Source organism: Pseudochaenichthys georgianus, unplaced genomic scaffold (genome assembly GCF_902827115.2).
Source record: "Pseudochaenichthys georgianus unplaced genomic scaffold, fPseGeo1.2 scaffold_296_arrow_ctg1, whole genome shotgun sequence".
Lineage (NCBI taxonomy): Eukaryota > Metazoa > Chordata > Actinopteri > Perciformes > Channichthyidae > Pseudochaenichthys > Pseudochaenichthys georgianus.
The window spans coordinates 1-15,136 of NW_027262957.1; the positions used below are offsets into that span (position 1 = coordinate 1).

General features: G+C 47.8%; 1 protein-coding gene across 1 annotated transcript in view; it reads right to left on the reverse strand.

Annotated features, from left to right (window-relative positions):
* LOC117442112 (kinesin-like protein KIF20B) overlaps nucleotides 1–15,136 on the reverse strand; it is a 63,536-nt gene continuing 48,400 nt past the window's right edge. The window contains 12 exon segments of the mRNA XM_071202358.1: nucleotides 1–90; nucleotides 1,571–1,692; nucleotides 2,128–2,215; nucleotides 2,868–2,930; nucleotides 3,343–3,420; nucleotides 6,298–6,848; nucleotides 6,959–7,248; nucleotides 9,345–9,493; nucleotides 9,625–10,095; nucleotides 12,094–12,212; nucleotides 12,731–12,952; nucleotides 13,036–13,192. Of these exon segments, the coding sequence (XP_071058459.1) occupies nucleotides 7–90; nucleotides 1,571–1,692; nucleotides 2,128–2,215; nucleotides 2,868–2,930; nucleotides 3,343–3,420; nucleotides 6,298–6,848; nucleotides 6,959–7,248; nucleotides 9,345–9,493; nucleotides 9,625–10,095; nucleotides 12,094–12,212; nucleotides 12,731–12,952; nucleotides 13,036–13,192 (2,394 nt within the window). The 3' untranslated portion in view covers nucleotides 1–6.

Here is a 15,136-nt window from a genome sequence, read left to right on the forward strand (position 1 = left end):
ATGAGGTCACTTCCTGCAGGTCTTGGAGCGCAGCTGTCTCTTGATGATCAGGTGATCGCTCTCCTTCTCCTCATTCGCTCTTCCAGACATCTTAAAAAAAGAAAACAAAAAAAAGCTTTAAATCTTCGTCCTCTCCTTTAACGACACAATTAAATCACGATTATTTTTTAAGAGCCTGAAGGCACCACGGTGTAACTAGGGAACAGCAGTTAGCTGTTAGCTCTGTTACTCTGCTAACAGCTAACTGCAGCTAACAACTAACTGCTGCTAACAGCTAACTGCTGCTAACAGCTAACAGCTAACTGCAGCTAACAGCTAACTGCTGCTAACAGCTAACTGCTGCTAACAGCTAACTGCTGCTAACAGCTAACTGCTGCTAACAGCTAACTGCAGCTAACAGCTGCTAACTGCAGCTAGCTGCTAACTGCAGCTAGCTGCTAACTGCAGCTAACAGCTAACTGCAGCTAACAGCTAACTGCAGCTAACAGCTAACTGCAGCTAACAGCTAACTGCAGCTAACAGCTAACTGCAGCTAGCTGCTAACTGCTGCTAACAGCTAACTGCTGCTAACAGCTAACTGCAGCTAACAGCTAACTGCAGCTAACAGCTAACTGCAGCTAACAGCTGCTAACTGCAGCTAGCTGCTAACTGCTGCTAACAGCTAACTGCAGCTAACTGCAGCTAACAGCTAACTGCTGCTAACAGCTGCTAACAGCTAACTGCTGCTAACAGCTAACTGCAGCTAACAGCTAACTGCTGCTAACTGCTGCTAACAGCTAACTGCTGCTAACAGCTAACTGCTGCTAACTGCTGCTAACAGCTAACTGCTGATAACAGCTAACTGCAGCTAACAGCTAACTGCAGCTAACTGCTGCTAACAGCTAACTGCTGCTAACAGCTAACTGCTGCTAACAGCTAACTGCAGCTAACTGCTGCTAACAGCTAACTGCTGCTAACAGCTAACTGCAGCTAACAGCTAACTGCTGCTAACAGCTAACTGCTGCTAACAGCTGCTAACAGCTGCTAACAGCTAACTGCAGCTAACAGCTAACTGCAGCTAACAGCTAACTGCTGCTAACAGCTAACTGCAGCTAACTGCCGCTAACAGCTAACTGCTAACGGCAGCTCACGTCACATAGCTCTCTGTTTGATCTAAATGGATGTAGGCTCTGAGCAGTGGCTTGTTGTCGTCAGGAGGAAGTCTTTGAGGATGCTGGAAACCTGGATCATTTCTAATGAAGTGTTTCCTGGTTTCCTGCAGCTGCTCCTCTCTGTGCTTCACTTGATGCTAATGCTAACCGTTAACTATATCCAACTGTTAGCTGGTGAGCAGTGGTGAGTTCTATTGTCTAATGCAGTGGTTCTCAATTGGAGGGTCGCGGACCCGTTTCTGGAGGGTCGCGGACCCGTTACATCACGATTTTTTGTTGAATAGATTGTGGTTCGAAATGTTGGGTCGCGATCTATTGACAAAGTAAAAAGTGGGTCCCGAGGCCTGACCAGTTGAGAACCACTGCTCTAATGTCTCATCTATGACACATTGAGATGGGGTCCATCGTTTCCTCCTCACTGCATCTGGGGAGTCCTGCAGCGTGGCGTCCATCTTGAACAGCTTCCTGCGTCCTCGTTTGGGTCTCTGCACCGCCTCTTTCTCCACAGAGTGACCGCTCACCAGCCCCATGATGCTCTTAGCTGCGCGCGCACACGCACACACACACACACACACACACACACACACACACACACACACACACACACACACACACACACACAAGTGAATGTCTTCTTCCAACATGAGAGTAACATGATAATAGAGTGTGTGTGATTACCTAGTGGGGGTCGCGAGATGATTACAACATTACAATTTAAATACATTTTGTTTATCATTTTTTAAGAATGATTATTAATAACAACATGTGCAAAGAAATTAAGAAAAAAAAATGTCAGAATTTTTTGATTTTGGGAAAAAGTCAGAATATTGAGAAAAGTTACCGACACATTTTGTTTAGTTTAGTTTTGACTAATTAATAATTAATAATTCCATTCTCGAGACGATAATAAATACATGGATCCTGAGGTGGGAGCTCGAGCCGGGAGCAGGGAGTTTCCTAACAGATGAAACGGTACCTGTGCTGCCCAGCATGGAGGGAGAGCTGTGGATCAAATCTCCGATCTTCTGCAGAGCGCCGTCACACTTCTCCTTCACTGCAGAACTCTACACACACACACACACACACACACACACACACACACACACACACACACACACACACACACACACACACACACACACACACACACACACACCACACACACACACACACACACACACACACACCACACACACACACACACCACACACACACACACACACACACACACACACACACACACACACACCACACACACACACACACACACACACACACACACCACACACACACACACACACACACACACACACACACACACACACACACGCACACAATATTAGGGTTGCACAATTTTGGAAAAATGTCCCAAAGCTGGGTTTCTGACCCGCCATGCTCCCCCCCTGCTTCTGACCCAGCCCCCCTGCTTCTGACCCAGCCCCCCTGCTGCTGCTATTTATTTAATGTTTTACTTTATTGTTTGCCTTTCATGCTTGTTTGTTTGTTTGTTTGTTCACCATGTGAAGCGGCCTGAAAGCCTTGAAAGGCGTTCTACAAGTTTCATCTATTATTAAAAAAGTATCTTAACTAAAAAAATAACTGCAATTGTATTATCTGCTCTTAGAGATGTCACGCCCCTCAGCCTATCACAGACAAGGTGTTGGAGCGCTAGCCAATAGGAGCGCAGGTGTTAAGTAGTGATGTCACTGTGTTCACCTGTTTGTTGGTCCGTGTGTTTCCTCTCCCTCTGTTCCTCTTGTTTTCACTGGACACCAGGTTCTGAAACACACACACACACGTTAGAAACCAGACACACACACACACACGTTAGAAACCAGACACACACACACACACACACACGTTAGAAACCAGACACACACACACACGTTAGAAACCAGACACACACACACACACACACACATGTTAGAAACCAGACACACACACACGTTAGAAACCAGAAACCAGACACACACGTTAGAAACCAGGGGCGGGCGGGCACACATACGTTAGAAACCAGGGACACACACACACACACACACACACACACACACACACACACACACACACACACACACACACACACACACACACACACACACACACACACACACACACACACACACACACACACACACACACACACACACACACACACACACACACACACACACACACACACACACACACACACCTCGCAGCTCTTCCTCTTCCTCCCGGTGGTTTTCTTCCTGTCGATCATGTTGGACCTCAGAGGATACACACACACACCCTGAGACACACACACGATGAGTTGTTACTGCGTGGACCAACAGGTGTGATGATCAGTCCTCAAAGAGAAGCACGTGCTGCGGTGCCGGTGTGCTCGCTGCCTGCATGGCGCTAAAGAGCCCGTGACACGGTTTTCCCCGTCATCCAAACCCATCACTCTGAGTACATATCGTCACTGAACTGATTTTGTACTTTGATAACCGTTAATCTCAATGTCGACCATTTTCTGGATCTTCTGGGATTCTTCAAGTCCCGCCAAATGATGGGTGAGTCATTGCGGGCACAGCGCTCCAGCTGCACCGCCTCTGCATGTAAACCTTTATATATATATACACAGTAGGGGTGTAACGGTACACGTACCGAAATTATTCGGTACGGGCCCTTCGGTTCGGTGCACGTGTGTACCGAAGTGTACCGAACGCATATAATGTTAAACGTAAAAAATTGAGAACGTGAACAACTTCTTGGAAGTAATCTCAGGTGCTGCGTCGCAGCATTCAGAGTAATGTGCTCCCATTGGGCTCATCGCGTCATAGAGCGAGCAAGGCATTTCATTGGACGAGCTGGTCAGAGGGATGCGTTCAAATGTAGTCCGTAATTTGAGGAACTGGCGAAATGGCGAACGCAGATAAAGTTGAGCTGAAAATCCTCCAGCATCATTGACGTCTCCGGTTTGGGAACATTTTGGTTAAATATTTTAACGCAATTAATTAAAAAAATTAATTACCGCCGTTAACGCGATAATTTTGACAGCACTAATAAAAAAATATATGTTTTGTTTTGTGAAAAAAAATTCTGCTGTACCGAAAACGTACCGAACCGTGACCAAAAAACCGAGGTACGTACCGAACCGAAATGTTTGTGAACCGTTACACCCCTAGTATACAGTCAGATGTAAACGCACGACGGCGCACACAGCAGCAAGCTCAGACAGCGAGGACAGGTTAATGCTGAACGTGTCTGAGAGCTCATGAGGCTGAAGGATCGGTTTATGTTGTATCTGTTAGAAGTTTAGGAATGAGGTGCGTCAATATGGGCGATCATACGGTCATGGAGCCAGTGGTGGACTGGGACTACAAATCATCCCGGGACTCTCGACCGGCCCACTTCGGTACCGCTAGTGAGCTGTCAACGGGGGGAGTGGGCGATGTCAGGGGCGGCGGGTGCTGTAGATAGTAAATGTAAATATGTAAATATTGTGTCACTGCATCCTGGTAAAATACAAATATAATGTATAATGTCTGTGTCTTTGACATTAGCGCTGCTCGCCACCTGTGCCCTGCACTACGAAGCCAGTTCAACAGACCCTGGATATGTTTGAGTAACAAACAAACAACAACAAACTAACAAACGAGATCTCGCTAAGCGGTCCTACGACGCTGGTTATCAACTCGGTAAATCAAGCCAGGGTTTCTCTCTCCAGCTGAGAGCGCGTTCACGTCTAAGACACGATCTGACTTTAATTACATTTGTCTCGAGTGTTTCGTCAACATAATGTGTTAAATAATACTTCTGCATCCAGTCTGTGACACTGAGTGCTGCACGGCCAGATGAGGAGAAGCTGACTCAGATCAGGAGATATATGATATATTATGATATTATCTGATCGATGATCTGATTGATGATGTAATATGAATGATAAGTGCGACACGTCGGCGTCTTCTCTGCATACGGCAGTTTAAACTGTATTTCCTTTATCCTGTAATATGACTTGAGAGATTTAAACTCCGCACACTGAGCTCTGATTGGTCACTGAGTTGATCTCTGTTCTCTAGACGCCGGAGCCGGGCAGCGTCAGGGAAAAGAAGTTATTTAGCTTCTCAAACCTGAGCCTCACGCGCCGCCTATGGGGGATGTGCTAGTTACTTATCCGACCGGCCCACTTCGGTACCGGCCCGATGGCCAGTCCGCCACTGCACCCAGCGCACGTAAACTGTCAACGGGGGGAGCCTCGCTGCGGGGAAACGGTGGACCTCGTGTCCCGATCGGAGTGGGAATAATAATAATAATCCGTGCATTTTATCCATTAATTTCGCCAACATTGTGGTAAAAAACCACACGTTTAATCCACGTTGGTGTACTACAACTACAGAAAGCATCGGTTTGTTTTCTCATCAGGAAATGCAGACCGGCTCAAACAAACGATCATTAATGTATCATATGTTCGCCCAATTGACGTGAAAGCACTAATAAATGTAGTTTCATCCACTTGAGTTTACAACCACAAAAATAATCGATTTGTTTTTATATCACATCCGACGGGAGGAGATTCAGCAGCTCTCACTCCCGATTTGTAATCCTAATGTAATCATCATCTTCACCACGATCATTTATGTTTATGTCGCCGAATTGACATGAAAGCACTGACACATATGAATATACTGTAGTCAGCTTCATTAAAACGTTATCAACGTGCCTAATCTCAGTAATTCACCATGTATACGCATGACAACACACTTTGTCCGTGTTTGGCTCTCGAAGCGTTCCCGCATTGACGTCACTTTCGGCTTCCCCCAAAACTTCAAAATGAGTCGAAGGAATTTCCCCGCGATGTTCGAAATTATTGATATTTAACGGAACGGTATCGCTTTTTCTTTTTTAAACTGACGGTTCGAGATTACTAGTAGCCCAATATTTCATTGCACAACAGCTGTTGGGATGCTGTCACCGGCTCTTTAAGGGACACTTGAGTTGTTGATCAAGACATTGGTCACTGCCTCGCCTGCTGCACGACCGGGCAGCCAGCAGGCGAGGCTTCATAGAGCTACACACCACCGGGCCATCAGGCCACCGGGCCATCAGGCCACCGGGCCATCAGGCCACCGGGCAGCCCTTAAAGTCGAGCCCTGAGTTCCATCACCCAACAGCACCTCCTCACCTGAGCGCCTCCTCTCTCCTCCTCCAGTCTCTGCATCTCTCTCCTCACAGCATCTAGCTCCCTCTGCTCCCTCCTCTCCTTCAGCCTCTGCAGCTCCTCCTTCAGCTCCTGGACCACCGGCATCACCTCCTCCTTCCTCTCCTCCAGCTTCTGCACCTCCTCCTCCTCCCTCCTCTCCTTCAGCTTCTGCAGCTCCTCCTCCTCCCTCCTCCTCTCCTTCAGCTTCTGCACCTCCTCCTCCTCCTCCCTCCTCTCCTTCAACTTCTGCACCTCCTCCTCCCTCCTCTCCTTCAGCTTCTGCACCTCCTCCTCCTCCCTCCTCTCCTTCAGCTTCTGCACCTCCTCCTCCTCCTCCCTCCTCTCCTTCAGCTTCTGCAGCTCTTCTTTCAGCTCCTGGACCACCGGCATCACCTCCTCCTCCTCCTGCCGGCTCTGCAGCTCCTCCTCCTGCCCCTCCTCCTCCTGCTCCTCCTGCCGGCTCTGCAGCTCCTCCTCCTGCCCCTCCTCCTCCTCCTGCCGGCTCTGCAGCTCCTCCTTCAGTCGCTCCAGCTCTGATGAACAACCACCCACAGATTAGATCTTGTGTGTGACTTCCTGTCCTCGTGTTGTTGTTCAGATGGTTATTAGGAGCTCAGATCCTGAACACATCGTGCGGACGAACCTTCTCTGAGCGCCTCCGTCTCTCGCCGGCACTCCTCCAGAAGCTCCTCCTTCTCCCGCGCCGCCCGGACGAGTTCTGAGGAACACAGTCACAGTTAAAGTGCTCCACGAGTCACAGGGGCTCGTCTGATTGGCTGCTGCTTCCTCCTCTCACCTGCTCTCTGCTCCTGTAGTCTCCCTCGCAGAGCTCCGCGCTCAGACTCCAGCTCCGCCCTGAGGCCCTGCAGCTGCTGGCTGAATGCTGCTCTCTGATTGGATAGCTCCTCGTTGAGCTCAGCACACCTGTTCTCACTGCAGACACACGGGTACGTTAGATTGGTTCCTGCTCTCTTTATTAAAGCTGGTTCCTCCTCTCTTTATTAAAGCTGGTTCCTCCTCTCTTTATTAAAGCCGGTTCCTCCTCTCTTTATTAAAGCCGGTTCCTCCTCTCTTTATTAAAGCTGGTTCCTCCTCTCTTTATTAAAGCTGGTTCCTCCTCTCTTTATTAAAGCTGGTTCCTCCTCTCTTTATTAAAGCTGGTTCCTCCTCTCTTTATTAAAGCTGGTTCCTCCTCTCTTTATTAAAGCTGGTTCCTCCTCTCTTTATTAAAGCTGGTTCCTCCTCTCTTTATTAAAGCTGGTTCCTCCTCTCTTTATTAAAGCTGGTTCCTGCTCTCTTTATTGAAGCTGGTTCCTGCTCTCTTTATTAAAGCTGGTTCCTCCTCTCTTTATTAAAGCTGGTTCCTCCTCTCTTTATTAAAGCTGGTTCCTCCTCTCTTTATTAAAGCTGGTTCCTGCTCTCTTTATTAAAGCTGGTTCCTCCTCTCTTTATTAAAGCTGGTTCCTCCTCTCTGTATTAAAGCTGGTTCCTCTCTTTATTAAAGCCGGTTCCTCCTCTCTTTATTAAAGCCGGTTCCTCCTCTCTTTATTAAAGCCGGTTCCTCCTCTCTTTATTAAAGCCGGTTCCTCCTCTCTTTATTAAAGCCGGTTCCTCCTCTCTTTATTAAAGCCGGTTCCTCCTCTCTTTATTAAAGCCGGTTCCTCCTCTCTTTATTAAAGCCGGTTCCTCCTCTCTTTATTAAAGCTGGTTCCTGCTCTCTTTATTAAAGCCGGTTCCTCCTCTCTTTATTAAAGCCGGTTCCTCCTCTCTTTATTAAAGCTGGTTCCTCTCTTTATTAAAGCTGGTTCCTCCTCTCTTTATTAAAGCTGGTTCCTCCTCTCTTTATTAAAGCTGGTTCCTCCTCTCTTTATTAAAGCTGGTTCCTCCTCTCTTTATTAAAGCTGGTTCCTCCTCTCTTTATTAAAGCTGGTTCCTCCTCTCTTTATTAAAGCTGGTTCCTCCTCTCTTTATTAAAGCCGGTTCCTCCTCTCTTTATTAAAGCTGGTTCCTCCTCTCTTTATTAAAGCTGGTTCCTCCTCTCTTTATTAAAGCTGGTTCCTCCTCTCTTTATTAAAGCTGGTTCCTCCTCTCTTTATTAAAGCTGGTTCCTCCTCTCTGTATTAAAGCTGGTTCCTCCTCTCTTTATTAAAGCCGGTTCCTCCTCTCTTTATTAAAGCCGGTTCCTCCTCTCTTTATTAAAGCCGGTTCCTCCTCTCTTTATTAAAGCCGGTTCCTCCTCTCTTTATTAAAGCTGGTTCCTGCTCTCTTTATTAAAGCTGGTTCCTGCTCTCTTTATTAAAGCTGGTTCCTGCTCTCTTTATTAAAGCTGGTTCCTGCTCTCTTTATTAAAGCTGGTTCCTCCTCTCTTTATTAAAGCTGGTTCCTCCTCTCTTTATTAAAGCTGGTTCCTCCTCTCTTTATTAAAGCTGGTTCCTCCTCTCTTTATTAAAGCCGGTTCCTCCTCTCTTTATTAAAGCCGGTTCCTCCTCTCTTTATTAAAGCCGGTTCCTCCTCTCTTTATTAAAGCCGGTTCCTCTCTTTATTAAAGCCGGTTCCTCCTCTCTTTATTAAAGCCGGTTCCTCCTCTCTTTATTAAAGCCGGTTCCTCCTCTCTTTATTAAAGCCGGTTCCTCCTCTCTTTATTAAAGCCGGTTCCTCCTCTCTTTATTAAAGCCGGTTCCTCCTCTCTTTATTAAAGCCGGTTCCTCTCTTTATTAAAGCCGGTTCCTCTCTTTATTAAAGCCGGTTCCTCCTCTCTTTATTAAAGCCGGTTCCTCTCTTTATTAAAGCCGGTTCCTCCTCTCTTTATTAAAGCCGGTTCCTCCTCTCTTTATTAAAGCCGGTTCCTCCTCTCTTTATTAAAGCCGGTTCCTCCTCTCTTTATTAAAGCCGGTTCCTCCTCTCTTTATTAAAGCCGGTTCCTGCTCTCTTTATTAAAGCCAGTTCCTCCTCTCTTTATTAAAGCCGGTTCCTGCTCTCTTTATTAAAGCCGGTTCCTGCTCTCTTTATTAAAGCCGGTTCCTGTGTACCTGTGGTCCAGATGGCTCTGCAGCTGACTCCTCTCCTCCTGCAGATCTTGGATCAGCTGTGATTTCTCCGCTGACCTCTGCAGAGCCGCCTGACTCTCCTCCTTCAGATCCTGCAGCGCAGAGACGAACCTCCTGCTGGGCTCCTCCTCCTGAGGGACACACAGGTGGAGGTGAGGAGGGAGAAACAATAAAACCTTTGAACTTCAATCTTAATTTCAAGATGTATAAAAGGTAAACAAATGATGTCATACTTAATAATCAGTAATATTAATAAACAGACCTTGACTTCCTGTCTCAGACGTTTCACTTCCTGCGTCAGGCTGTTGTAGCTGACCGCCTTCTCCTCTGATTGGCTCTCCAGGTCCCGGAGGCGGGACTTTGCAGTGTTGAGCTCCTCCGATTGGCTCTCCAGGTCCCGGAGGCGGGACTTTGCAGTGTTGAGCTCCTCCGATTCGCTCTCCAGGTCCCGGAGGCGGGACTTTGCAGTGTTGAGCTCTTCTGATTGGCTCTCCAGGTCCTGGAGGCGTGCCTTTGCAGTGTTGAGCTCCTCTGATTGGCTCTCCATGTCCTGGAGGCGGGCATTTGCAGTGTTGAGCTCCTCTGATTGGCTCTCCATGTCCTGGAGGCGGGCCTTTGCAGTGTTGAGCTCCTCTGATTGGCTCTCCATGTCCTGGAGGCGGGCCTTTGCAGTGTTGAGCTCCTCTGATTGGCTGTCAGTCTGCTCCTTGAGCTTGGTCTGGAGACTGGTCACCTGGAAGAGAAGTTTAAATAATTATTTTCTTATTTGACATTATTGTCATTTTAAAACATCTCAACAAACCATCATACGCGCAATATAACGTTCCACTTGTGCACCTGATGCAGTCCCCACTATCTTCCTGTAGGGCTGTGCGGTTACGGCAAAAATCATAATCACGATTATTTGGGTCAATAATTGATATCACGATTATTCATTGACCATTTATTGAACTTTAAAACAAATAATATTTTACCAATAAACAAGATCAACAAATATGTTGGAGTGCACTTCCAAAACCTTACTAAACATATATTATTAATGTGATCAATACAAATAAATTAGACTCAAATCAAACATGAAGCAGTGCACGGTCACAGCCTGGAGACTCCTCAACATACAGCCACATGTTGGTGAAACATATTCATTATTCCACTCCGTTAACGCTGAAGGCTGGCCCACCGTCACGGTCCAGAAGAACAGGAGATAAATGTTGAACTACAATTTAAGACCAAATAAAAGTGTGTAGGCCACCATGGCACATGCTGGCAGGGCTGCTCACGCCATCAGCCTGTTGACATGGTCTGGTTTCAGAGATGAGCGCAGGCAGGTGACAAGCCCCCTGTCCTGAAGACCCTCAGCCACGCCCCGACACATGGGGTGACGCCGGCCAATCACAAAGCTGTGATGCGTTCAAGTGCATTATTCTGGCACAGGAAGATTATGTTTCAGGACATTACCGATAACACAGAATGTTGTCGTTCTATTTTTAGACGCATCTCGCGATCGACTGGTTGGGCGCCCCTGGGCTGGACCACAGGTCTGTTGTGGAGGCAAAGCAGTCAGCTGAAGCCACGCCTCTCCCTCTTCCCCACGGCATGTGTCACACAGCGCAGGCAGCGCAGAGCTGCTGACATGATACCCAGACGGCATCGCGTCACGCTTGTCCAACGTGTTGACACGTTGCTTGAAGCCCTGGTTGCTAACAGCGCTAACTGGGCACGTGTCTTTAGCGATGTGAAACGTAATGGCTAAGTACGTGGACATAGTGGACATAGTTGTACCCTTCTTTTGAACGAGTTGCTGCTCTTGTTCTGACATCTTCGCTGCGCTGAGCACTCACAACACGTCACTCCCGCGTGGCCGAGTGGGCTTTCAGGGAGGGGCCAAAGCGCACCCGGCTAAATATCATATTTTGTCAATTATGCCGTTTTCATAATCGTCACAAGCCATAATCGTAATCGCGATTCAAATACGATTAATTGCACAGCCCTATCTTCCTGTATACAGTATATACAGTACAGTGTATATACAGTACAGTGTATATACAGTATATACAGTACAGTGTATATACAGTACAGTGTATATACAGTATATACAGTACAGTGTATATACAGTATATACAGTACAGTGTATATACAGTACAGTGTATATGCAGTATATACAGTACAGTGTATATACAGTATATACAGTACAGTGTATATACAGTATATACAGTACAGTGTATATACAGTATATACAGTACAGTGTATATACAGTATATACAGTACAGTGTATATACAGTATATACAGTACAGTGTATATACAGTACAGTGTATATACAGTACAGTGTATATACAGTACAGTGTATATACAGTATATACAGTACAGTGTATATACAGTACAGTGTATATACAGTACAGTGTATATACAGTACAGTGTATATACAGTATATACAGTACAGTGTATATACAGTACAGTGTATATGCAGTACAGTGTATATACAGTACATGTAGTACAGTGTATATACAGTATATACAGTACATGCAGTACAGTGTATATACAGTACATGTAGTACAGTGTATATACAGTACATACAGTACATGCAGTACAGTGTATATACAGTACAGTGTATATACAGTACAGTGTATATACAGTACAGTGTATATACAGTACAGTGTATATACAGTACATACAGTACATGTAGTACAGTGTATATACAGTACATACAGTACACTGTGTGTAAACCTGTACCTCCGTCTGCAGGCTGAAGATGCCGTTGATCAGAGCTTTGTTTTCCTTCTTCAGTCGGCCGCTCTCTCTCTGCTCCGCCTCCAGGGAGGAGAACACCGAGTCACAGCGAGCACACGAGTCTGCAGGACACACACACACACACACACACACACACACACACACACACACACACACACACACGTTAAAGGTCACCTATCATGCTATTTGTATGCATTGGGTCTCAGATATAGACATCACATGACATTTAGCTGAGGCTTTGAGAGCGAGTACAGTGTGTGTGTGTGTGTGTGTGTGTGGTACAGTGTGTGTGTGTGGTACAGTGTGTGTGTGTGTGTGTGGTACAGTGTGTGTGTGTGTGTGTGTGTGTGTGTGTGTGTGTGTGTGTGTGTGTGTGTGTGTGTGTGTGTGTGTGTGGTACAGTGTGTGTGTGTGGTGTGTGTGTGTGTGTGTGTGTGTGTGGTACAGTGTGTGTGTGTGTGTGTGTGTGTGTGTGTGGTACAGTGACACTGTGGCAGAACATAGTTAAAACACTGCGCTCCTATTGGACAGCGCTCCAACACATTGGGTGTGAAAGGCTGAGGGGCGGGACATCTCTAAGGGGTTGACCAATCACGACAGAGCGCGGCTCATTTCGTACCTGTGAGCTCCTGCACCTTCTGCTGCAGGAGGATCTGCTCCTTCTTCGTCTCCTCCTCCCTCCTCTTCATCTCCTCCCTCCTCCTCATCTCCTCCTCCTCCTCCCTCCCTCTCCTCCTCTCTCCCAGCTCCTCCTCCTCCCTCCCTCTCCTCCTCAGCTCCCTGATGGTCTCCTCTCGTCTCTCGTTCTCCTCTTGCAGCCTCCAGATCTCGTCCTCCAGCACTGAGGAAGAGGAGGAGGAAGAGGAGGAGCATTTATAACAAACAATAAACATAAGTGAAAGGCTGCAGAGGATGCTTCCTCACCTCTCTTCTTCGCTGGTCGCCTCTCCTCCTCCTCCCGCTGGCGTTTCCTGCTCTGCTCCTCCTCCTCCTCTCGCTGGCGTTTCCTGCTCTGCTCCTCCTCCTCTTCCTCTCGCTGGCGTCTCCTGCTCTGCTCCTCCTCCTCCACCACCAGAGCTCTCTGAGGAACATTCAGAGCATGCTCAGAGGAACGCTCTGAGCATCCTCTGAGGAACGCTCTGAGCATCCTCAGAGCATCCTCAGAGCATCCTCAGAGGAACGTTCAGAGCCTCCTCAGAGCCTCTTCAGAGGAACGCTCAGAGCATCCTCAGAGGAACGCTCAGAGCATCCTCAGAGGAACGCTCAGAGCATCCTCAGAGGAACGCTCAGAGCATCCTCAGAGGAACGCTCAGAGCATCCTCAGAGGAACGCTCAGAGCATCCTCAGAGGAACGCTCAGAGCATCCTCAGAGGAACGCTCAGAGCATCCTCAGAGGAACGCTCAGAGCATCCTCAGAGGAACGCTCAGAGCATCCTCAGAGGAACGCTCAGAGCATCCTCAGAGGAACGCTCAGAGCATCCTCAGAGGAACATGTCACTGGAGCCACAATCAGGGACACTCAGGTCCAAAAGGTTAAACCTCGTATCACAAAGAGACACTAAACGCTTTGTGGAGCAGGTTCCTGATCTGTTTGGGTTTGATGGGAAATGGATCTGTGTGCTGATGTAGAAACCGCATGGTCTTATTAGTATCGTGGTGTTCTGGAGATCATTGATAGACATGCACCCTGCGTACACTCAGAGTGAAGGGACGAGACACTCCCTGGTTCTCTGCTGAGCTGTCCAGTCTCCTTCAGAGAGAAACAAGGCCTGGTTCCTGCTGAGCTGTCCAGTGTCCTTCATGAGAGAAACAAGGCCTGGGCAAAGGCTAGGAGATCAGGCTCAGAGGTAGAGTGGCTGCGTTCAGGCTCAGAGGTAGAGTGGCTGCGTTCAGGCTCAGAGGTAGAGTGGCTGCGTTCAGGCTCAGAGGTAGAGTGGCTGCGTTCAGGCTCAGAGGTAGAGTGGCTGCGTTCAGGCTCAGAGGTAGAGTGGCTGCGTTCAGGCTCAGAGGTAGAGTGGCTGCGTTCAGGCTCAGAGGTAGAGTGGCTGCGTTCAGGCTCAGAGGTAGAGTGGCTGCGTTCAGGCTCAGAGGTAGAGTGGCTGCGTTCAGGCTCAGAGGTAGAGTGGCTGCGTTCAGGCTCAGAGGTAGTGTGGCTGCGTTCAGGCTCAGAGGTAGAGTGGCTGCGTTCAGGCTCAGAGGTAGTGTGGCTGCGTTCAGGCTCAGAGGTAGAGTGGCTGCGTTCAGGCTCAGAGGTAGAGTGGCTGCGTTCAGGCTCAGAGGTAGAGTGGCTGCGTTCAGGCTCAGAGGTAGAGTGGCTGCGTTCAGGCTCAGAGGTAGAGTGGCTGCGTTCAGGCTCAGAGGTAGAGTGGCTGCGTTCAGGCTCAGAGGTAGAGTGGCTGCGTTCAGGCTCAGAGGTAGATGTAATGTTGTTGCATACTATGTGGATACCCGGAATGTGATATGCGGGACACGGATTATTAGGTAGTACAGAGCGGGAATAAAGCACAGTTAACGATACTCGCTGTCTCCTGAGTTGTCTATAACAAAGCAAGATACACATACAAAAGGACAACACTACAACTGGCGACGAGGATACCGCAACACATCGCAGAATGAGGGAAGAGAAATAAAACATCCACAATTCTGGATAAGCGGTAAGCGAACTACGTTGGCTAACACACAAGGCTAACAAGCTAGCCAAGCCATCCACGGGACGCACCATGGCCAATCTCCCGCAGTTTGATGTGCACACTGAACCCAGCTCTGTAGGCTCGAGGTGGGAAAGGTGGATTAAACGATTCACCAACTTCCTAGTGGCATTAGACATAAAGGAGGATACACAAAAACGTGCGCACTATGCTGGATCAGACGTGTATGACATATTTGACACGCTGCCAGGAACGGGAGACGCTGATGATTACGATACGGCCATAGCGAGCCTGCAAACCTATTTCTGCCCCAAAGTAAATCCTGAATATGAGATCTATATTTTCAGACAAGCCAGGCAAAATGACAGTGAGACATT